Here is a 13,641-nt window from a genome sequence, read left to right on the forward strand (position 1 = left end):
CGCCCGCGTTCCCCGCGTCCCGGGGTGCGGGCGGTGCTGAGCGGCTCCTCTCGTGTCTCCCCAGCTGGAGCGGCGGAGCGGCAGCCCGAGGCGGTGGTGCCGCGCTGGGCAGCCCCGCGCAGCCCCGGCACAGGGAAGGTAGGTAGCGCCCGGCGCTGGGCTTACGTTTTGTCTTCAAAGCGGAGTAGCGCTTCGAGGGGGAGGAACGATGTAGCGGTGAGCGCAGCACCTCGCGGGGTGCGTCTGGGGGCTTTTAGGGGTTTGGAGGGGGGGGGTTTGATCTGCGGGGGTGAACCAGAAGGCCCGTCTGCGACGCGGGGAGCGGCTGCAGCCCCTCCACATGATAACACTGACACACAATGTACCCAGGGAAATGGTGGATACCCCAACACTGGTTGCTTTTAAGATGCAGCTGGGCAGGGTGTTGGGGCACCTTTGTCAGGAAAGGTTGGACCGTATGATCCCTGAGGTCGTTTCTGTCCTAGTGTTCTATGATTCTGTGGCTCCATGATTCAAATCTTGGGAAAGGCTGGGCGAGCTGGCTTGTGCATCCTGGGCACTGAGTGTTGGACTGTTCTGGCGACTTGCATTCACTCTGTGCAAATGCTTGTTGTGATCATTTGCTCTTTGCTATGCTTTAAAACCTCCATCGGGTCTATCTGATCTGTATGGCTGTGGAAGGGGAGTGAGGCAATGCCATCAGTGGCATTTAAGGAGCAGCTGAACAGAGGCATTTGCTTTAGGAGATTAATCCCAGCTATAAGGGTGCTTCACTGAGAAAAACCACCCAGCACCTCAGGTGTATTTAGCTGTGTCTTAAACACCATCTGTATCTGTATCTGCTTCCCTTCTGTGGATGGGCGGAGTGGTGTGTCAGTAGTCCAGCCATGCTGAGAACAACTATTGTGCCAGACTGAAACTCAGTGACAAGCCACAGTTCAGTTTTCCCAGCCTTTGTGTTGCCACAATCAAGAAGTTGTAAGTTGCATAATCAAATGAAAGAGGAAAATCCAGATGGTGTTATTTACATCGTGAACCAGACAAGGGAAAGCTGCAGCATTACACTAAAGAAAAATCATGGCATCTCTCTATAAATGGTGTTGTTTTGGGGCTTATGGCCTCAAAGCTTCTAAGACATTTTATTGTGTCATAGTTAAAACCAGAAAAATAAGCTACAGTCACTCTCTCCTGCTCTTACTTCTCTTAAAAATATCCTTGCAGTGCTGCCTGGAAGTTTTGGTTCTCTCTATTATTGATAGTGATACAAATACATCTGGTCAGCATTTCCCCTTATACAAATTTGCTGGGTCTCAGGGGTCACACTTGGCTTGTTTCAGGCAAGTTCCTGTTGGCTCTAAAACCAGTGTTAGCAAAGCTTATGTCCAGCTGGGATGTTTCAGTTACACAGCAACTGATGGGCTCTTGAAGTAGTGGGATTATTGAAGGAGAAGGGAAGGCGTTCTTAGTAATAATGATGTTTGCAGAACCTTTGTGAAGAGACTTTTGTGACCATAGGGAACCTCAGACTCCCCCCAGTTGTGGGGAAGGCAACCTGCATTGCTTATGTGTTAGCTAGGAAAACAACAGATCTACCCTGAGATGTACTGCGCACCTGTGATTCAGTGAACCAGACTCAGCCCCTTAGAATTATGCTGTTGTATACACTAAGTGTATTAACCTGCTTTGCATCATCTGCATGTATCTGTTGCAATATCCTGGAAACCAAAGGGAAGATGAATAAAACCCAGAATACGAGCAGGGGGCTTATGAAAGAAGTTTGTAATTGAGCTTGGAATTGATGAAATAGCGAATGAGTGTATCTCTGGGCTGACAGATCTTTCATCAGAGCATCCTATTCACTCAGCCTTGCTTTATTTTGCTCTCGGTTGATCTGTTCTGTGAAATCCTCCCCAACTAAATGAGGAAATGTTATGAGTTAATCATCTCATCAGTTTTCTTTCAGATGAATAGGGAAGTTGGGATTATTTCTTTTCTGGGGATTTTATTCATCCATTTCCTTTATGAGCACTCAGACTCAGAAATCCCCAGATGACCTTTGCTAGTGGTCCTGTGTTGAGTGAGGTAAAACTGGAGACCTCCAGAGGCCGTTCTAGTTGGTCCTCTAGAAAACATATCCTACACTTTCAGTCTCTTGAATGTTTGGGGTTCCTTTAAGTGTTGGTTTTAGTGTATGCATTTGCCATTGCACTAAGAAACTGGGGTCCTTTCTGGTAGCACAAGTAGTCCTTGGGGAGCTGGCTGTCCTAGGTCCTCATTTGGAGCTGTAGGCAGATTGTAAGCCATGGTTGTGCCTGTGTGCCTCCACACGTTAGAAAGTTGCTGTCAGGGTTTCCGGTACCTTGGCAGCCTGAGACTAGTAGAAAAACAGCTGTGAAATACTGTCTGAACAATGGCTAGAGCCTAAAGACATGTAAGGAACCCTGTTGCATGCTTTCTATTGGCATTTTCTGTGAATAAAGACCAAAATGAAAATCTCTAGATGAAGCATGATTCCTCCTGTCCTGGCATAGGCTTCTAAAAATGTCTATTTCTGTTCTGACATCAAAGGAAGCTTTGGTTAACTGGCTTTGGTATTTGATTTGTAAACCGCTGTGATGTGGTCCTGAGCATAGTGTGCAGAAGAGGGTGTAGCACATCCTTCCCACCCAGTTGCACCTCCAAGCACTCCAGCAGCAGGACTTGTTGCTTGGTCTGAGCCCATTTTTCCTTCTGAAACACCAGGGTCACTAGCTCAGGTGCAACATCCCATCAGTGTGCCTGTACAGCTTCATGGTTGTACCATGGGGATGCAGCAGTGTGCCTGGAGCTGGGAGCCACCATGGCCTGTCCCTTCCATTCCCCAGCACTCCAGGTCTGAAGACAGGAGGAAGACAAGTAGTAGTTTAAGGTCAGCTGCAATTTCCAGGAGGACAGTCTGTGTTCTGGATGTGTTCATAATCATCATGATGTATGAGTAACAGGCACCATCTCCTTTGCACGCAGCATCCCTTCAGAGCTGAAGTTACAGTAAAGGCAGAAGGCCAGGAGCTCATCTTAGAACTGGAGAAAAACGGGTAAGTGTGCTTGTGCCTTGCACTGTGGTCTCACTGAAATAATGATTAAGGATTACAATGAAATCAACAGGAAAACCACCACTGACTTCAACAGGTTTTTGATAAAGACAGGATAAGGAAGTCCTTTTCTGGATTTCAAGGTTATTCCAGGTCTGAGACCTTGCTGATATTAATCAACCAAGCAGCACTACTGTAACAGAGTTTTGTCAGCAAAATCCAGACAGTGACCTGACCCTCAGTGTGTGAACTTATTTTTGCATCATAATTCTTACTACATTAACTAGAAAATGTTGCTGATATGAAGTGCGCTATTTACCAAATGGCTTGATGCTTTAAAGTCAGTGTGTCTCTAACAAGGATTTCATTTGCTGTGATCCAAAGAGGTCCTGCCCTGTTTCCCAGGAGAAACGATCTGACAGTTTCAATTCCATTAGTGCCATTTGTGCTAAATTGGACTGAAAAAAATGCTTTTACATTAACCGAAATGCAACCTCCTCTCAGGCACAATGCAGTAATGCTGTGTGCTATCATAGGGTGTAATGTATATTGAATTCAGCTGCAGCTGCAGGAGGTTAAGGTACATAGAAGGATTCTGGTTTGGAGGCTGCTCCAGAGCCTCTCTGCCCTGTAAGTATGTTAGTTTCCAGTGGTGGAACAGCAGCTGGAAATATAACTGCACAAAGCTTGTCTTTGCTAAGCAGCCCACTTGCACTGTTGGCGTTTCATTTCTTTTTAAGTGGGTCTGGAGATGTTTGTCTACTAGAATCAGTAGGAATAATAACCTTGGAATAATGACCCTGGTTATATTTTAAATTTATTGTATGGGCATTCCAGCCACAGAGCCTGGGGGCTCAGCTTTCCTCCTGAAAGACATCTTCTGACACTTCACTTATTAGTTCTGATGGCAGTGCATAAGCCTAAATGATATTCAGGGTGTTTTGGAGGAAAACCAGATTTTTCTTGGCATTGCTTGCAGTAAAGACTGAAATCTGATGGCTGGTGAAAGCGAGTGCATCCTATGAGGTGTTATCTGTAATAGGCCATATAAGCTACTGGGAGTTTTAGTGCTGTAAAAGCTGGTTCCCAGGCAGTCATGCACCTGTGTAAAGCTAAACAGAAACAGCTATAAATTCTGTGTGTTTTGGCATCTCTCAGCTGGGAAAACAGAGACGAGTCCAGGCACCATGAGCACTGCTAACTCAGTACTTTTAATGCAGGAAAAATAGGTGTTGCTGACAACAGTGGTCAGTTCTGAACAGAACCTGGAAGCAATGTAGCTGGTAATGCTGTGGGGGTCTCCTTCCTGGGGCTGTCAGTGTTCTGCAATCGCTATGCAAAGGTGAATTTATCTCTGGAAAGGGCAAGGATCCTGGCTGAATTAATCCATTTGTGCTCTGAGCATGCTGATGTAACCCCAGGTGCCTTGCCGGAGCAGTGCTGTGCTACTTCCAGCGCACACAAACTCATTGCTGGTGTTAGTAAACAGAATCACAGTAATAGAAGCTTTCTATTGTGTTTATTTCCTGAAATGTGTTTTCATTCATTCAGATGTATACACACACTTCCACTGCAGGATGAATCGCATTACTGGGGCTGATGAAATACAGCAAGTGGCTTGGAGGTTTTTTTGTTCTTATATTCTGTGGAAAATAGAAGCGATTCATAGGCAGCAGTGCTTCACATGGGAATTCTGCCAGGCCTCAGGTCCTTGTTCAAGAAAGATGATGGCACAATCCCCATATGCAAGTCTGAACTTGATTAAATGAGAGGCTCTGGAGAGATGGCACTTTTCAGAGACTTGTGAAGGTGCAGAAGTAGTTTAGAGACACTCAAAAGAGAAGTGATGAAGCAAACAAACACCTGAAGTCCCTGAGAGCCCTGTGGATGCTGTCATTATCAGCATCCCTAGAGCACTTCTAAGTAGAGGTAAACAACTTCTTGTCAAAGCACGCAGCAAGGCACGATCCAGCCTGGCTCCTCCAGTTCCCAGCCTGGGGTTTCTCCACCTCACCTGGCTCACCACTGCTACTGCTTGTCTTACTGGGGATACTGAGGTCCTAGCTGAGGTTTGGGGTACTGAATAGTTGCAGCATCAGAGGCTGCTTCTCTGAAGGGTTTGTTGGGCACCCACACAGTGGGAGAGAAGGTGAAATCCGCAAGTGGGAAGTGTCCCTTCAAAGCTGTCTGAAACCTGGCTGCTCCTGGTTTTGATTTCACACGTAAAGTGAGCTCAAAAGTGGGTATCATGGAACTGCAACTTTAAGGAAGGTTCTTGGGGATTTTTAAAGTCCCAGAGTTTTGGGTCATTTAATTGATCCAGCTTAGAGGAGCCTCTGGAAACCAGCTTTGCACTGAGGTTGGTGATCTCTTCCCCTTGTCCCCTGGCTCAGCTCAGGGGTGTGAACACACCAACCTGGCTCCTGTTTTACTCTCATGTCCACATCCCAGACTCCCACCACTGAAGAAAGCATGAAATGGTTGGCATAAATCAGGTCTGGTTGGGATATGATTTAAACAATGGTTCCCAAAGCTAGAAAGGAGATACTCCAAGCTAGTGATACCATTGTAAGCGATATTCTCAGTGGATTAGGCAGGTTTGTTACACATTCACCGCTCTCCTTATGGAGAGACAAAGCTGATGAATATGAGCTTGCTTTGAGAGCTGGGGGAATAGTCGCAATCTGAATGGCTTTGGGATGGATGCACTTGCTTTGAAAGAAATGTGCAGTTTTCAGTATGTGGAAGAAGTGTTCACGCCAAGTCTGTGATTTCATATTCCATATGAGAAGGACATTGTGTTCATCCACAGAGGCAAGACGCAGAAATGATTGCACATCTTTCCTCAGGACTGTGCACACTTCTGTATTTTGTAATGAGCTCAGCACAGTTCTGAGTGTGGGCTTCATACATTTACAAACACAATTATTGCATTAGCAGCTAACATAATATTGCATTATTTCCTGTTCAGGAGCTTGATAAGAAGGTGGAACCACACTGTAGTTCCGAGCAGAGTTCACAACATTAGTTAGTGTTTCTGAGTAACAGCAAAAGTATATCCCCAAAACAACTCGGGCTTGTTTCAAGTGACTCAAGTACATGTCCCGCAGCTGTGGGATTGGAAAGCTCAAAGCTGCACAAACAACAAATATATGGAGAGATGCCTATAAAGCAGCTTTAAATTTGGCTGGGGCTTAGGAACAGAAGAATCCAAGTTGCAAACCTTGGATGAAAACTGACTTTTTTTAAAAGGCATTTGCATTTGTTAACAGAAAGCAGCTTTGAGCCAAGCAGGGAAGGGGTGCTGGGATACTCTGGATTCGTGTGGCAGCACTTCTTTCTAGTGAAGAGGAGAGCTCATGTTTGCACAGCAGAAACCTGCATTAAATTTGTCTTCTCACCTGAGTATCCACAAGACTTTCCTCCCTCTCCTCTTCCTCTTTGTGTGTCTCATGGGGACAGGAGACTTGGGAAAGGCGCTCTCAGCTGCACGAGGTAGTGAAGGCTCTCCATGGGATGTCCCTGCATGCAGTGAATCCTATGAGCAGTGTGGGGCACAGATGTGTGCTTTGCCTGTGTGTTTTGCCTGCTGCCTGCCCACAGCAGATGTGATGGTGTGGGGCACTTAGTGGCAGAGCCTCAGTGGAGATGAGCAGTGGAGATGGCTGAGGACAAAGGAAGTCCAAAGGTTATCATCTGGTCTGACTTCCAGAGCAATCCAGATAGCTATTTTTAGGCAACCGGATCTGAAAGGGAGCAGCATCATTTGCAATCTCTTTTGGCCCCACCTGGATAGGCAACGAGTGTTCCAGCCCTGCTCGATGCTCTCAGTGATAAGAGACCTGTATGTCACTTGCATTTCACTGTTTCCTGCTTTTGCTCATTTCCAGGGCCTCTTCTACCAACTGAATGAGCAAAAAGGGGAGGTTGCTGCCTGCCTGCGAGCAGGAAGGATATATGAGATTATTCCACTGATGGGCTATACATCATCAGTGTCTAACGGGCTTCCTGCATGGAGAGAGGGTAAGGGTTAGGTAAAGGAGGGAAATTGAGTTTCATCTTGCTCTGCTGTCTCTTGGAGTCATCAGGAAAACAGGGTTAGGACCTGGAAAAACATAGCTGCTTTTCAGCCTCCTGATTCCCTTGGGATATTCGGTGACTTCTCTGTAAGGGGCAGAGAGGAAATGGAGCCCTTTAAATCTTTTGTGCACTGACTCATTATCAGCCAGTTTCCCACTTATTTTATTTCCCTTTTCCTGTCCAGGCAACTTTTTAGTGTTCCCATTGGTAAGCCAAGGGGCTATGTGGCAAATTTTGCTTGGGTTCTGATTTGCTTGGGTTACGTGGGGAATATCAAGGATGATGTGGATGGCAGAAGGGGATGGAGATTCTTTAGCCTGTGATATTTTCCTAGGCTTTATAAACGACTAATTTAGTTCCATCTCAATAGCTGGGAAGCTACTTATCCCTTCCAAACCACTGCTGTTCACACAATAAACATGTTCTCAGTTATATCAGGAAAGACTTGAGGAAAGGAGCTACAGAGCTACAGGGTTTGGATGAAACTCGTCAAGAAAAAAACACTGGATTTAATTGATTGTATAAAGCACCAGGTTTTGGCTGGAGGATTCCAGGCAAGTTGTCGTGGTTAAACCAATCCACACAACTCATCCACTCACCCCCCCCCCCCCCAACCCTCCCCGCTCCCGGAGGGATGGGGAAGAGAATCAAGAGAATGTAACTCCCACGGGTTGAGATAAGAACAGCCCGGTAACTAAGGTATAACACAAATCACTACTGCTGCCACCAATGATAATCCTGATAAGAGAAAATAACAAGAGAATACGATACCACCGCCGAACGAGTTTGACCCCCACAAAGAGAGAGTGTGCCCTTCCGGGTAACTCCCAGTTACCTCCCTGGGCATGATGTGCTGTGGTATGGAATGCCTCTTTGGCTAGCTTGGGTCAGGTGTCCTGTCTCTGCTTCCTCCCGGCCTCTCCTCGTCCCCAGCAAAGCATGAGGCTCACAAAGTCCTTGGCCAGAATAAACATCACTTAACAACAATTAAAACCAATCGGTGTTATCAGCTCTCTGCCCAGGCTGGAAGTCAAAACACAGAGCTTGCACCAGTTACTAAGAAGGAGCAAAACCACTCCTGGTAAACCCAGGACACAGGTGAAAACTGATTTCCCACCAGTGATGGATACAGAAAGCAGGCCTACCTGCTTGTGTTGTCATGGATCATGTATTGATGGTGTTCAGATAGGGTTACTACAGGTTTTGACAACAAATTCTGACTTCAAGAAAACACTTGGTTGACTGGGAGGTAAAGGGTTAAACTCTCCTTCTTACCCTACTTGGATCCTGTTGAGAGGCAATGAAGTGGGACCACAAATTAGAGATGGAAATCTGATATCTAAACTTTCTTGGGAGAATCAATTCCCTCCACCCCCAGGTGCTGGCAGCCTGGCTGGACAGATTTACTGTGATTTGAGGAAAGGGACAGGCAAGGAGATGTAAGTGCTTGCAGCCTTCACTTTTCTTGGTCCCACAACTGAAGAACTGAGAGTCAATGTTTCTCACGAGAGCTTCATGGGCTGTTTGGCTTTTGTTTTTGGGAAGGAAACAAAAAATATGTCTGTCTCTTAGATACTCCTGGGTGTGTTTAAATCAGCGCTGTGTGTGCAGTCAAGCCCCTCTGTAAAATGAGCCCAAACGAAGTTGCTAATGGGATGCATTATAGAAAGTCTTTCTTGCTTCAATTACCAAGAGCCCCAGCATGCCACCAAAGCCCTTTTGTTGCCCATGGGTGACCTCTGGCTGGTAGAACCGAGCATGTTCATGGGAGTCCCCTGTGATGGAAGGCTCTAAGCTTTTCTTAGGCTTGTGCTAGCAAGTGGTATTTCACAGGCTAAACCAAACTGCTTCCATCAGAAAAGAGGGGTGAGGTTCTGCAGAGCAGCCTTCATTGAACATGGTTGTGGGAAGAAGGCCCCAGCTTTCTGCTGTTTGGGGGAGTGTTTTGGTGTGCCCCTCTCCCCTCAGCTGCTTCTCTGCTCCTCTGTGGTGGATGGATGAGCCAAGCTCTTGCACCATTCCAAGTGCCACAGGGGCAGCTACCTATGAAGAAAGCTGGATGTAGCCCCATGCCCTCAGCCTGCTTCTCCCATGCAATACCATCAACTTGTGTGTGAAGTATGTGACCTCCCTGGCATGGCATCTCTATGTGGCAAAACAGAGCCACGCTGCCCTGTAATGTCAGCTCCGCATGGCAGGGCCCTTCCAGGCAGCAGCACAGCAGCATGGGGAGCAGGGTTTGGTTTCAAACAATGATATCATTGACAGGCTGGAGCAGGACCAAGATCATTCCACGTCAGTCATCAGCAGAAACAAGTCTCAAGCCATCTGTACATTATGGCACTGAGCCACTCTTCCTTCGCTTGGCTTCCTTGCTTGTATTTAACCCAGCTCCCCGGGCTTTCTGGGGAACAAATCCTGCCAAAAGCAGGCTAGTCCACCCTGAGCTGCATCTTGGGGAATGACTGATCTTGCCGAAAGCTGGTCACTGTTGGAAAGGTGTGAGGGCCTCTCTAGAACAGCCTGAGCCCTCATGTGTAGCTTACTCTGACCTCAAACAGCCCCATGTGTCTGCAGCTGGGACCGAAGTTTAGCAAAGGAGAGCGCTCCTATCCAAAACAAGCTTTTCCCCTTACTGCATCAGTTCTTCATGCTGATAACTCCTCTAATGAGGGACTCCATGCTGCCTTTTAGGAAGATGATGTGTGCTAGCAATCTGCCAGCTGCCTGACTGCATCTCAGAAGCCTGTAAGTGATGCTATTTTGCATCCAGACTTTTGCAGCTTAATCCTCTCATCACTGAGATGTGTAATGTAACAAAGGAAGAATCAAATGGTACTGTTTTTTCCAGCAAGGAGATGAGCTCTCTGCTCTTCTGGAAACAGTGAAGCAGGCAATCAGTGCTTTTGCAGGGCTGAGCTCCGCTGCAATCAGCTGTTCAGCCTGGCAGTGGTGCTGTCCTGGAATGATGGTAGGTAAGGTTTTGGGGTATGCGTGTCGCACTAACCTCTCCTGTTTAAGAGCAACAAGACTGGCTGATAACTCTGGTGTACTCTGAGCTGGAAAGAAGGCTTCTTTTCTATTTATTTACAGTTTGGTGGAAAGCTTGTTGCTAGCTGAGGAAGTGAGCGGGGCTGAGAATGAATTTTCAGAGGCTCAAAGTAAGATAGAACCTGGAGAGTGTTGCAAGAACAAGATGTTCTGTTGGTTTTCCTCTTTCCTCACTGCCCTGCTCACCACAGACCATGTAATGCAGTGTGAGAGCCCTTCTTAGCACTGCAAGAGTCCCAAAGCTCTCCTGTGTTAAGGCAGGGTAAGGTCTTCAAAGCAGGGCTCTTTCAAGCTCAAAGAAGCTGGACATTTTATATGGAGCCTGCCGGATAATAATGAGCTAGTAGAGGGAGGCTTGAAAGTTGTAACATGGCACTGCTCAGCCACATGCTATTAGTTCAGCAGCTGCATAAGTAACCCTAGAAATTCAGGCAGATCTCTCAGCTCCTTAAGCCACCCTAGAAGGTGCTATAGCCTCAGCCTGCAGGTAGAAAAGGATGTGCACACAGCAAGTGTTATGCGGCATCATCCTGTGCCCTGAAACCTGCTGTGCTGGGCTCTGGTGCTCAGCATGGCCCAGCTCAACACTTGGGCTGGGTGGCAGCACCATGGGGCTGGACAGGAGTCAGAGCACTGAGGAGTTTCATGGTTGAGGCTGGACGAGAGATAAAATAGCTATTCATAGTGAATGCTTTCCAAGAATAAAGAAGCAGGAAGAAAACATAAGCGTGCTTGTTTGGGAATGAAACAAATAGGCTGTGCAAGCCTCAGCTACTGGAAATCCATGGGCTGGTGTCTAATTCTAGCTTTGGTAGCACTGGGTGGGTGCACACTGGTTTACTGTCTCCTCTCAAGATGACAGTCTTACACAGACCAGATACCTGCCAGAGCACGTTGCTCAAGGCAATTTCCTGTGAGTTAATGCAATCTGTTGATTAAACATTTGTTTCTTGCAGCCTCATGCTGAGCAAGCTACCGCAGTCAGGGAGATGAAGGGAGTTGCTTTCTGTGGGATGAGGCTTCTGTGCTTATCTTCAGTTTACAGACCTGAGATAGCTGAATGCAGCGATCTCTCCCTCTGATCACTGACGGGATCTAGTGATGAGAATTAGCACATCAGAAAGAAACAAAATGAGCTTTCCTGGGCGACAGTGAACTTTGAAAGTGAAGATAAAAGCTGTTACATTCCCAACATCGAATGCAACAGTGGCCCACAGTTTTGTCTCACACTAAGCCATTGTACTTGTTCAGGTGTCTGAGCCTTTGGATGCCAGATAGGGAGAGCGCTTTCAGACACCGATAAAAGGTTGGATTTCCTGTTGCTCTGGCCTAATTTAGTTAGATACTACAGGCACCCAATCCCTTATTTAAACAGAAAGGGTAGATTAGACCAGACTGCACACACCAAAACTCAAGGCAGATGGAAAAACATTTGGTTTGCTTCTGATGCAGCTTTTCTCATCCAGCCTAAAGAAATCAAGCAAAGAAAAGAAGAAAATGTTTTACTTCTTGCTTTCTTGCAGGCCATAATTCAAAATATAGTGCATGAAATGCATTGAACAGGGATACAGAAAGACTGCCCAGGATGCATGTAGTATCCCTGTGGCATGGCAAATGGCCTGGTAGCACTGCAGGGTTGCTGCAGAAGCCTGTTTGATAGATGGGACATGTCCTGTGATCCTTCTCCAAATTTCTGGAGTGAGGCCATTGTTTTAAAAAGCTGCTTTAAACCTACATTTTATGGCTGCTGAGATGGACACAGGATATGACCTTCTTGGTTTGGCCCAGATTTTGACTTGCTGTACTTTTTTAGATCACTGTTTAGCAAATGCAGATGTTTAAAAAGAAGGGGAAGGCTGTTTCCTCTGGAACAAAATCAAACCGCTTACTATTCAGTGCACAGGAGCTCCTTTTATAGGCTTTTGGTCTGATCCTGGGCTGAAGACAGGGAGAATATTGTCTATATGAGGTTGACACGAACATATTCAAATTAGGGAATCAGCATTTTCCTAGGACAAAGATGTGAATTGGCTTCTGAGCAGAAGTTGAAATGCAGATGCAGATTGTTCCATTATTGTACTCAGATTTGGTCACTGGTGAGAGTTTGGATTTGAGCTGAGAACTTGCACCAATGCCCAAATGTGTCCTGAACTGGCCTGTGGTGTGCTTGCTATGCTGGACTTAGTGCTTTGACACTAATCCCAGTATATCTGAGACATAACTTGGCAGTAGTAAAGGAAATTCTGCGCAGAAACTTTTATCCATTAAGGGACAATGATGATGCTGGGTTTCTGCCATTTAATTTAATACAATAAGTGGCTTAAAAGAGCACTTAGGAAGATGGGTGCTGTGCCCTTTCAGAAGTGGATGTGCTTCATGCGAAGTGCTCAGGTCCTGCCAGGGCAGAAGATAGATGGATGTGGTGACGTCAGCTATGCTTTCACCTTCTCACCCTCTGCCATCACATCACTCTGCACTCTGAAGCACAGCCTGGGACATCGGTCCTGCAGCAGCTCAGATGGCTCCTGTGCCACCAGGAAGCCATTAGCTGCTGCCTCGCTGGGGACAGCATTAACAAGTGCCTTGCAGGCAGAGTGTGCTGGTCCAGAGCAGAGTGCAGAGATACAGCACTGCTGGTGTCCCACAGATACCAATCTCCTGCCTGCCTTCTCTGTGTTGCACTTGGTTTCATGCTACAGATGGCAAACAGTTCACAGTGGTGGTTCACAGCAACAGGAAAGTTCATACTGACTTCAGGAAGAGCTGCATCTAGCCGATTTTTCTAGCATACCTGGGAAGCATGTGAAGGAAGGTCTTACTGTCTTTTTTCTTTCATCCATTGTGTCTGCAGAAACCTCTTTGCACCAGATTACACTGAGACTCATTACAGCCAGACTGGACAAGCACAGACCATCTCTCTGACCCACGCGGTGAGTGCAGTGACTGCTTTACCTCCTCTGGCTCTCTGTTATGAGAGCCAAGGTCAGCCGCCAGCATTGCTCCCCTCTCTCTGGGTGCTGAGAAACTGTTTATTCCTCCTAATGCTCATCCTCCTGCTTTTAGTTTTGCCACTGGGTACTCCACACTGGGGACATTCCCAGCCTTTGGGAAAACCAGCTCGTGTAAGCTGGCTCCTGTTCAGTATAAAACCCATAAATCACTGATCTCACGCAGGCCTTGGCTGACTCTCCACTGCAGTGGCACAAAGATGTGCATTGGTCACAGTGTAAAAATAAGAGATAAAACCCCCATGAGATCATCTTTACTAATGCTGCCCCGGGGTGAGGGGAAAGGATGTGATGAACACGTTGGCGTTTCTACCCCAAAGCCTCCTTGTCCCTGCCAGAGGCTGCCTTTGTTTTGCCAGGAGCCCCCAGACATGGACTTCCCCGCTGCCCATGGTGTCACCCCCTCTGGGGCTGAAGGCACATCCTCTGGG

At 46.9% G+C, this 13,641-nt stretch overlaps 1 protein-coding gene across 3 annotated transcripts in view; it reads left to right on the forward strand.

The window, feature by feature from the left end:
• The window catches only part of ADAM19 (ADAM metallopeptidase domain 19), a 32,110-nt gene that overhangs the window by 257 nt on the left and 18,212 nt on the right, over positions 1 to 13,641 (forward strand). For all 3 annotated transcript variants that reach the window (XM_065690597.1, XM_065690595.1, XM_065690596.1), the window contains exons 2-4: positions 65 to 138; positions 3,004 to 3,074; positions 13,054 to 13,132. In XM_065690597.1, coding sequence (XP_065546669.1) covers positions 65 to 138; positions 3,004 to 3,074; positions 13,054 to 13,132 — 224 coding nt within the window. The remainder of the gene's footprint in view (positions 1 to 64; positions 139 to 3,003; positions 3,075 to 13,053; positions 13,133 to 13,641) is intronic.

The sequence above is a fragment of the Lathamus discolor genome, chromosome 10 (genome assembly GCF_037157495.1).
Source record: "Lathamus discolor isolate bLatDis1 chromosome 10, bLatDis1.hap1, whole genome shotgun sequence".
NCBI classification, from domain to species: domain Eukaryota; kingdom Metazoa; phylum Chordata; class Aves; order Psittaciformes; family Psittacidae; genus Lathamus; species Lathamus discolor.